The 9770-nt window shown below is 53.8% G+C and overlaps 4 protein-coding genes across 4 annotated transcripts; 1 reads left to right on the top strand and 3 right to left on the bottom strand.

The window, feature by feature from the left end:
- Positions 1–1440: 1440 nt before the first annotated feature.
- N656DRAFT_772259 (uncharacterized protein) lies at positions 1441–1969 on the bottom strand (the record flags this gene model as incomplete). Its single annotated transcript, XM_064813919.1, has 3 exons — positions 1441–1621; positions 1673–1715; positions 1789–1969. The coding sequence occupies 3 exons, from the start codon at positions 1967–1969 to the stop codon at positions 1441–1443; spliced, it is 405 nt and encodes a 134-aa protein (XP_064665444.1).
- Positions 1970–3519: 1550 nt separating this feature from the next.
- On the top strand, positions 3520–4110 carry N656DRAFT_461578 (uncharacterized protein). The gene has a single exon (XM_064809725.1). It carries the CDS (start codon positions 3660–3662, stop codon positions 3954–3956), a length of 297 nt encoding a protein of 98 aa, XP_064665445.1. The 5' UTR covers positions 3520–3659; the 3' UTR covers positions 3957–4110.
- Positions 4111–6353, bottom strand: N656DRAFT_461598 (MFS multidrug transporter). The gene is made up of 4 exons (XM_064809726.1): positions 6129–6353; positions 5732–5975; positions 4605–5640; positions 4111–4517 (listed from the first exon to the last, which is right to left on the bottom strand). The coding sequence occupies exons 1-4, from the start codon at positions 6199–6201 to the stop codon at positions 4266–4268; spliced, it is 1605 nt and encodes a 534-aa protein (XP_064665446.1). The 5' UTR covers positions 6202–6353; the 3' UTR covers positions 4111–4265.
- Positions 6354–6519: 166 nt separating this feature from the next.
- On the bottom strand, positions 6520–8734 carry N656DRAFT_802312 (fungal-specific transcription factor; the record flags this gene model as incomplete). Its single annotated transcript, XM_064818228.1, has 4 exons — positions 6520–6713; positions 6769–8083; positions 8142–8164; positions 8230–8734. The coding sequence occupies 4 exons, from the start codon at positions 8732–8734 to the stop codon at positions 6520–6522; spliced, it is 2037 nt and encodes a 678-aa protein (XP_064665447.1).
- Between the last annotated feature and the right edge of the window lie 1036 nt (positions 8735–9770).

Here is a 9770-nt window from a genome sequence, read left to right on the forward strand (position 1 = left end):
CCTGCGGCGCCGGAAACCGTGGGATTGGATCCGGCGGTGCCGGAACTGACGAGCAATTCTCCATCAAACGACGCCATTATTTGGGACGAGCTGGCTGGATTAAAGGATGTGCCTGTCAATGTCGTAGTCAGGTCAAGGTCGATGCGCCTGCTTGAGGTACTGTTCTTAGTATTCAGGTACAGGGAAGATGTTGAAAGAAACCTGGCCCACTGGCTAGGTGAAGGAAGGGAATTGTAGAGGAGGAAAGCCGTTGGATCTGAGAAAGTTGCGGGAAGTATTTGTGAGAAACCTGGCTTTTGACCTTATAGCAAACCGGGCGGAGGCTGCGCGGGCTCAGTGCTAGCCGGCCGTCATAACCCGGACGATCAGGAGCCCGCAAGACTGCGTTCCCCGTCTTCCAAGTCCGCACCATCCTAAGCCGTGCTTGCTGTTGCAACTGTGCAGCACGAGCGAGCACGGCTATGTCCCCTCTTGGATCGTGTGTGACCTTCGCAGCTTGACGAGGATTCGGCTGTTGCTGGCCGTCGGCCACGGGCAGTATCGCTTGAGGTGTGCCCTGTAGTTTGCTGAGCTAACGGACCGACTAGTATTGCTGTCCGCTGCTGGCAACCATGGAGTCCTTGTTAGACGAGTGTTTCTTTCGTGGCTCGTCTCGTCGTCAGCTGTGACGTTGTGGATTTCGGCGACGTCCTGTGGCCGGAACATACTTGACGGGAGGTGTGTCCACCCAGGCCATGTCGGGCAGCTCGTAGGAATTGGACATCCCTAGATGTATCAAGTACCATCAATGTCAGTGACAGGGGGTTAAACCACGCGAGATCTTTCAACTCGTAGTAGACGAGAGTTGGAGATGAACTTACGCATCGGGTTGAGTGGGCCCTGGTTGAAGTACGGAGGGACACCCCACATGGGGCGCCAGCGTGGGCGGAAACAGGATCCATCATGGATTACCAGCATGTCTCGGATGTTGATGATATCTGAGGAAATTCCGAGAACGCTCGAAGCTCAGGAGACTGGAGGCTGACTGCTGGAAGATGCAGCCATGTCGAGGACTGCCATTATATCCAAGCCCAATAGTACTTTTTCAACGCGTCAGCACGTATCAGCACGTGTTGAGACGTGTTCGGACGGCTCTGTAGCGTTCCTTACCTCATGATATAGTGCTTTTGGAATTGACGATGCTTGGCTTGGTGTCTGGACACGAGAGACCACCCAAAGGGCCTCATTCTCTGCGATGTTCAAAATCAGACGAGGGCAAGGGTTAGGTGTAGATAGTGAAGTGAATGTATAGGGAACAAGCGGTTAGGTCTGGGAAATATATTGCTCCTCGACCAACCAACTTATGGAAGAGTGTAGATGCCCAAGAGACATACCTAGATTTACGGTCGCGAATGACCTTGACTTGGACGTCGTTGCTCGTCAACGTCATCATAATGCCCTTCACAAAGCTCTCGTCCATCCAGTGCTCCATCCTCCAACATACAGAGCGCGCTTGTTCGGCTCCGGGGCAGCGCGACGCGCGAAGGGGCCGCCGCTGCTAGGAGACATGATGCCATTTTTGTCGCCGCCACCCATTGGGGAGGTGATCGCAGTCGGGATGGGATTGGTGTTCTCTCCCATCCTACACATTATGTTAGCAAGTATCTCTACAGGCAGTTGTAAGAAGTCTTACCAGGTGTTCTGCTGTAAAAAGCCATTGATACTGGGCCCTCTTTCTAACCCACATTTCTTGGTGTTTTTTTTTTTCAACAGTATAACGTTAGTCAAGACCCGATCCTGCTCTAGAACCTCGAGCTGTTGAGGTATAGGCATTTATGATGGAGGATAGGAAGGTGACCGCGAGGTACACCCAGGAAGCGACGTGGAAAAACGGGGCCAGCCTAGCCTGGACGTCTGACGCCAGGAACAGACGCCCGTACTCCACGCCGCTAGACGCCATGGCGGCCAGTGCGAGGAAAGACTCTTCCATTATGGTCCTGGGTCGCATACTGGTGCATCTCCTTGGTGTCCACGACGTCCAGAACATTCATGGCATCGGTGAACAAGGCCCAAGTCTCGTGCTTTGGGGTCCGCACCGAAGTAAGCCCGCCTTCTTCTGGACGCCCGTCCTCTGTTGTATTTCACCGACCTCTGTAGATACTTGATATCGGCGCTGCACTCGTGGAAAACGAGGACCACGTGGCGCGGTTTGATGTGGCCGCAAAGATCCCCTGTTTGGGCCGCATGAAGGCGGGTTTGCGAGTTTCTGAATACCGTACAAAGCGGATGATGAGAGTAGTCGTGATTATAAAGAAGCAGACCATGGCGAGGAAGAATTGGATAGCCCCAGTGTTTTTTGCCACTGGGTCAGGGTGTCTTAGACGCCTCATTCTGAGCCGAAACCGGAGCTGTGACGAAGTTGGGATCGCCAGATCCATTCACGTTGGGACCGTTGACGGGTGCAACCGGTCGGTAGGTAGGAAATATATGGTCCTGATGAAGGCGGAGCGCCTCCAGAGCCTTGAACTTACTTAACGGTACTCATTCAGGTAATGGGGAGAGAAAGTGGCCCTGTCCATACTGGTGTGAACTATTGCGTGTTAGAAGCTTTACCACCGGGAGACAGAGGATGTTGGATTGACGTACCGAGTCTTCGGGGTAGCGGTGGAAATCCGCATTGGGCCAGGCGGTTTCCACGATAAACACCTCTCCTTCCAGAGATCAAGGCGCCATTCGTAATCTCTCCACGCGTCCTTGATCCAGCGGTGCGTGTCCCAGGGGCAGAATAAACCCATCTGGATTGCCTATAACCCATTCGTTGGATGCGTCTGATAAGCAAAGGGAAGGAAAATAGAAATGAAGCAGTTCATAGTGTGCGGTCGGTGGATGAAATATTGTAAAGAGGGGCAAGCCTGGTAGGAACTAGGAATGGGGTTTGGGGAGAAAATACTGAGAGTTTGAAAATTGTGAGCGTGGGGTTTCGAGTCTTCTTGTACTGGCAAGCAGGTGGTCAATGCCCGTCTGCAAATTGTCAAATGCCCCGCCACTGTAGAAATGTTGTGCGGGTCAAGATACGCGGGGCGGGAGTCCTTTCATCTCATCGCTGTCATAAGTTGGTGAACTTGTTTCCACATCTCTCGTGTGACCTGTGTACTTGGCCCCCCTTTACTTCTCATCATTCTCCTCTTCCGCTCGAATAGGGAATGCACGTTTACCTTACCAAGCACTTAGCAGCGAGCGACAAACATGTTGCGGAAGAAGTGAGTCTTGATATTTGGACTTGTGAAAACCGGCAGCGTTGTCATTGCAGCCTTGTTAGTGTTATTTCAGCCTTGTCATCACAACCGTGTCATTTCGGCCTTGTCATTTCAGCTCAGGCCTCTATTACGCGTGTCGTTTGAGGTCTTTTCCCGTTAGCCAGAAGCCCAGTATGGATGGCTCTAGGTAGTTGGGCGCAAGGCTGATGGCGCAACAAGGTCGATGGAATCGTTGTTCAAAATCTACTACCTAGCATGTCAGAGTCTCAGAAATGGGGCTCGAGGGGGCTTCCAAGGACTGTGGGGACAATGGGATTCTCAAATACCTATCTTAAAAGCTCTGGGAAGATGAATTCGTATGATATGTCTCCAGCCCAGAACTGATGCTGAATTTCGGACCAAACTAAGGGGGCTTGTTAGGTTATGGTTCGAAAGACATGTAGTGCTTTGGAGCCACCTTCAACTATGATAGTTGTACCATATCCAGCTCAAGTGATGAGGTTGCGGGACGGTGGACAGGGGCAAATCTTCTTCGATACTTCGCTCTTGTATACATCATATTGTTCCATTTTATATCAAGGAGCTGGAGATGAGACGGGCAAATACTCAAAGAGGAAGGCGTTTCTTGGTATTTGTATTATTCTGGTAGTTATTTTGCCTTGCCCAGAAGCCACTATCAAGATAGTTGCTCTAGAGAGCCGTTGGGGGATCAAAGGATAGGTAGTTCCTAGCACTAATTAGGAGTAAACTATTCTAGGTACCCTATCTAGGATTGAGGGATTGATTTATATACATTGGCGCATCCACAATCATGGAAAGACAAATAGAAGATCCGAACAGTTTGATCCCGTTTATCCGTGTACCCCATTTCCTCAGGGCATAGGAGCACCGCAAACTGCCCCTATGTAAAAGACCAAGCTACTAGGGTCATAAACCGCACTAGACCAAGTAGGAAGCTTTCGTAGACCGGCGGGCACATGTCTCTTCTCGCAGAGCTCGCAGCGAGCCCCTCGCTTCTAAATATACCCATCACAGCAACAACTCCGTCTTGGCACGGAGACGCTCCCCGTACTTGTAGAACAGCACTGGTGCCGGGACGAAGGCGAGGGCAAGAAATCCAAGCAGCGTGTTGCCCCAGCCGTAGTTCAGAGTTCGATACATGCTGGGCCCGGCTAGCGGCAGGAAGGTTCCGGATATGTAGCGGAGCAGGATGTTGGCCCCGAGGGCAGAGGCGGCAGCCGAGGAGCCAAAGATGTCGATAATGTAAAGTTGCGCGGGCATCTGTATGCCGAATTAAATCGTCTTTGGTCAGTGACATTACATGTCCCCATTGATTCAGCACCGAGTATCTTGAGCGTCTGAACTTACAATGACGAAGAAAGCCCCAAAGCCCACGAAAACGGTGCCAATGATGGGAACGATCCAGTGTACCCTATAGTAGGCCGTCCAACCGTAAATAAACAGTCCGACAGCCACGGCAGGGCTGAACCAAATCATGAGAATCAGCCTGTATTCGGACCGCGGCTTCTGCGCCCCGTCCCTCTTCATCCGCGACGCTTGAACCTTGTTGTTCAGACTGCCAAAGAGACCCACTGCAAACACCTCAGCAACTCCTAGCCCGAGGTACACACAACCTGAAGTCGCCGTTGTGAATCCGTATTGGCCTTCAAACACGTCCTTGAACGTCGTAAACAGCAGGTACAACAGGCCAAAAGTAAGGGCAACGTATAGCGAGATGATCAGGAGGATCGGCGAGCGCAGCAGTAGCATCACTGGACGAAAGAGTGCTTGAGCAATGACCTGCCTGGCCGTCATCGGGCGGGCCAGCTTGGACCTGAGACAGTGGTTACCCGTCTCTATGCGCAAACGGCTCGCCTTGCGTTCAAGCAGCGCCTTGGGGTTCGTCTCTCGCATGACTAGGGCTGCGATCAGACCAACGAAGCCGGAAATCATGGCCAACACCCAAAAGGTCCAGCGCCACCCCAGCGCGGCCGCCACGAACCCGCCGATAAGGGGGCCCAGCACCGGTCCGGTCAGCGGGCCCAGGCTGAACAGCGACATGGCAAAACCGCGCTTGGCTAGGGGAGTTAGGTCGGCTATGGTTCCGCCGCCAATGGCCATCGGAGTTCCCCCCGCACAGCCTGACAGGAACCGCAAGACCATGAACTGTGCTAGGTTGTGGCTCAACGCGCAGCCAATAACGAAGGCGACAAAGACCAGATTGGTCGCGTGGTACACGGGCAGCCGGCCGTACACCTCACTCAGCGGCGACGTGAACATGGGTCCGATGGCAATGCCCAGCACGTAAAGGGTGACGGCGAGAGTGCTGACGGTGGACGACGAGATGTTGAAGTCCGTTATGAGTCCGTCGACACCCGGCGCGCACATGGTCGGCGCGAGGTTCCTGCGCGAAAGGTTAGCGGGCTGTGTTGGCACAACATCTTTCCATGAGCTCCCCCATAGCTTCCAGACCTCGTGGAGCATGGATGACTCACGTAACAAGACCAAGGAGAGAAACAATAACCACATGTGCCCATCGTTTAGAACCTGGCCAGTTGACTGGATTGGCTGGGTCGCCGGGGCCATCCCAGTCTACAATGTTTGCGTCGTGTTCCACGGGCTTACTCTCGTCGATCGCTGCCATGCCCGTCTCAAGGGCGGTTTCAGAGCTGCTTTCAGTCTTGGACATGCTTTCTCGATGCTTCGGGGAGTTGTAAGGAATCGGTGCTTCTCGTTGAGCTGTTTCCAAGCAACATTAGAGACGGGATTCAAAACGGCGTATGTATTTTGGTGAATGTATGAGCAAGTCATTGCCAACACGAAGGTGCGAATGAGACAACACTGCATTTTGAATACCGGTGGCCGGCGGTGTAAGAGACGGAGATAACGTACTCTGATCCTTCCAATAACACGGCCCCTCCGAGTCCCCAGAATTGAACCGAAGTGGTTCACACCACCAGGCCATCCATCCATTGCTCAAGCATACGCCCTAGGAGCGAATGAATGGTGGCAGCGACGCGACGGGGGCGGGTGCAAAGTGGGGCCCCGGGCGGAGGAAGTCGGAGAAGGTCGGAGGATAGTGGAGAAAGGTGGGGCATCGGAGGGAGTGTGGAGCATCGGAGGGTCGGAGGATCAGGCGGACGATCCGGGGCCCACCAGATGTCCGTCGGTAGGATACAGGGAGCTGCATGCAACTGGTCAGGCATCTATTATGATATGGAACCAATAAGACAGGAAGGTGTTTGTTCTGTCCGTATTCGGCAATTCACATGCTAGTATGCCATCAATTTGATGGCGCACCCTCGGGCGGCATCCTATTGATCGGTTCTTCCAGGTCCGCGTACTGTTTGTCTAGGGCCGCGATATATTCGTTCCAGTCCGCATTGCCCAAGTTTGCAAAGTCAAACGCTAGACTCGGATCATGTTGGCCCGGCGGCGTGAAGGTGCCCAGTAGTGATGGTTCGATGAACCGGTTCGCTGGGTGATGTCAGTTCAGGGACTGTAAAAGCGGTTCATGGTGGCGAAGACTCACTCGCATCAAGGCCTATGAACTCCTCCAGTGTTTTCTGTCCGTCCAGGCTCATTTCAACGTCACTATCTCCCACCGTTGAAGGGGGCTGGCCAGTGTTGCCGCCTCCTGCCATTGATTCCCCGAGCCCCTCATTGCTTGGCGGTTCGTCCAACCGCCTGGCAGCTGCAGCAAGCACGAAGCTCACCGCTTCCGCTGCCTTGTTTGCCTCTCGCGAGCAGCTTCTGGCCCGCATCCATATGGCCCTGGTTCGTCGCAGGGCAGCGGTAATCTCTTCTTCCCTTCCGGACGCCTGGGCCCCATGGAGTACTGCACACAGGATCATGGTGGCCGTGAGGAAGGCATGGTTCATGCTGGAGGTGACTCGCCAGCGCATCGCGCGCAACTGGCCTCCGGGACACGTCTCCTCGTCCAGAATTCTCTGAATTTCCAATGTGCCAAGACATGCGTCAAGACAGGCCCTGCGTGAATGCACAAACGGGTCGTGCTCCGCGGGCGGAGATTTAGCGAAGAGATAGTGGCGGTGGAGAAGGATGCGTCCCTTGTAAAGTATATGGCTAAGGAATAATCTGGCCATAATAACCTGTGGCGTGTCAGTGACACTAGCTGCCATTGGCTTCATCCGTAAGCGAGGCGGAATGTTCAAAGATGCCCTGGTAAGAATTCCATCCACGCGCATTATTTCGGTATAACTCGGCGGCTTGACCGATGATGTAAGGTCCAACACCTTCCCTAAGGCCAGTAATACCCTCCTCCGCGCAATGCATTCCAACGCCGGTGTGAGCTCCGTCTCAAACCGAGATGGGGGCAGCTCGGCGGCCGCGTCTTCTAGGTCCGCATCGTTCAGGTTCCGCGGCTCGAGCGTGTCGCACTGCCAATCCGATACCAGCCGTGGCATGCCCATCTGACTTGAGATCAAGATGTCACCCTGCAAAACCGTGATCCAGATCCTGCGCCTTATCTCGCCTTGCAAGGGGGATATGCCGGGGAAGTGGCTGGGATCCCTGTGGTAACCCATGCGCCGGGCAAGGCTCTGGATTAAACCGATCAAAAACCAGATATCTTTCTCGGCATCCGGACGAGTGAGAAATTCGATATGCACGTATTGAATCAAGGTCTCCAGGGTATATGGGCTTGCACGAGTATACTCGCCGGTGATAAGAGCCTGGACAACTTTTTCGCGGTATAGATCAATCTGAAGAGCCCGCTGTTCCGGGGCGTTGTCGCCCGAGGCGATAACAGCGAGGCATATTATGCTGTATAGAAGGCCTACCCACATGATGGGAGCTCTGGATTGATTGTTCCAGAACGACTCATACTGCTATAATCAGTAACGGCGTCACCACCATATCGGCACTATCACTTGCCTCACGGACAAAGGTTGGGGCATGGAAGAGATCTGACACGTGGCAAGTAGGTTAGTAAGGGAAAAGCATGTACATCAGCAATGAGGAGTATACGGACAGGCGGCTAGGTCAATGAGGTTGAAGTAGCGGGAGACATAGCGATCCACAGCACTCTTTGGAGGCAGAGCAGCGAGGATGTCAGCCCGTGACATGGGTCGGGCCGAACCGTAAAGTAGCGATGAATGTAGGGTCTCAGAGCCGCCTCTATCGTGATCCTCATCATCGGGGGTGCTGACCAGCCTATGTTGCTCTTCGCGGTCAAAGTGTTCTTTCAGATCGGCAATGCTGTCCAAGATGGCGGCCCAGTGGTTTCCGTTGACGTAGCGAATTTCCGAGGCACTGACATGCATGCTGCCGCATTCTGACCGTTCGTCAAACGATGCATCCTGGGACTGGGCATCGGCCATGGCTCCCACACCCGGCGCAGTCTCCGGATCCGGGGTGGTCATAGGCGGGCGAGGGCCAGGGGCATGGAGGTGGCTCGGCGGGACAGTCTGTCGTCTGCCGGACTCTGCCATTAGGGACATGACCAGCCGCTCCAAGTGCACGATACGTTCATGCATCCCGGATGATGCCGCGGACGCGGGCTTGTCCAGCAACACCGAAGTGCCATGGTCGGGGTATATGCAGACCTGACCCCGCGAACTGCATGTTGAACAGGGTCTCCTTCTATCGCACTTCGACCTGAGCAGAAAAGTCAGTGGGCTAGTGGAGAAGATTGGTACTCTCGATGAATACCTTACTTTCGCTTCCGGCAGTAGTTACAAGAGAGCTGGGGCTTGTCACGGCGCCGTGATTGGGGCGGGAGAGGGCGCGATTGCGATGAAGTGGCATCGACGTCCCGTCCCTGCTCTCCTTGCTCTGGAAATACTGTTGAGTCGGCTCCGGGCGACATGGAATGGATTACTGGAGTGCCGGATCGAATAGGTGTCGCTGTATCATCAATCATGGCGGCGTGGATAACATGAGGTTTGCCCTATCAGATCCCTCCTGGAGGTTGCGGCCAGCTGAGGGAGGTGATCAATGATTTAAATTTGGAGTTGAGGCACGGAGTCCGACAGTCAAAACAACAAAGGCAACACTAGATTAAAAGGTTGAATAACTTAACCTCTAATGTGGCTCGGTGTGCGTACAGGATCCAGGGAAACTAGAAAGCGGATGGTTGGAGCGATTGGGTTGCAGCTGTTGGTTGACTTGGCAGTGTTTGGTCCTGGGAAGCAGCAGTTAAAGAGTGGGACTCCATTGCCACCTGCAGTCACTTGGGCAAGTGGTAGGTAGGAGTCAGGACGTTAATCGAGACCCTAACCCTTATCTCGCAGCGCTGAGCGAGCAACAACGACCCACTCTTTATGACGGGAGCCCCCCTTCATGTCTTGTTTTCCCTTATCTCAGACTCAGCCTTTTTTTATAGGCGTAGATTGGCCCGGCTTCGGGGGGGGGGTGGTGCGGGTGGTGCGTAGGCAGGGTACAGTAATCTTCACGCAATGTATACGGTACAGGACACCACGCCAGCCAAATTTAGCTTGGGTCGTATCTAGCGCAAGACAGTATATAGGAATGGTCCATACTCTAACCTATACCCCACTTTTGCCTTAGGTC

The sequence above is a fragment of the Canariomyces notabilis genome (assembly GCF_033297395.1).
Source record: "Canariomyces notabilis strain CBS 508.74 unplaced genomic scaffold N656scaffold_37, whole genome shotgun sequence".
NCBI lineage: Eukaryota > Fungi > Ascomycota > Sordariomycetes > Sordariales > Chaetomiaceae > Canariomyces > Canariomyces notabilis.

What these genes read in the sequence shown, in the direction of transcription:
- N656DRAFT_461578 (XM_064809725.1), top strand. Translation starts at nt 3,660, where the DNA reads ATGGTTCGAAAGACATGTAGTGCTTTGGAGCCACCTTCAACTATGATA.
- N656DRAFT_461598 (XM_064809726.1), bottom strand. Translation starts at nt 6,201, where the DNA reads ATGGCCTGGTGGTGTGAACCACTTCGGTTCAATTCTGGGGACTCGGAG. An exon ending in GTGTTATTGGAAGGATCAGA is followed by an intron (nt 5,976 to 6,128) that starts GTACGTTATCTC and finishes GCTTGGAAACAG; the next exon opens with CTCAACGAGAAGCACCGATT. An exon ending in TCTCTCCTTGGTCTTGTTAC is followed by an intron (nt 5,641 to 5,731) that starts GTGAGTCATCCA and finishes CCTTTCGCGCAG; the next exon opens with GAACCTCGCGCCGACCATGT.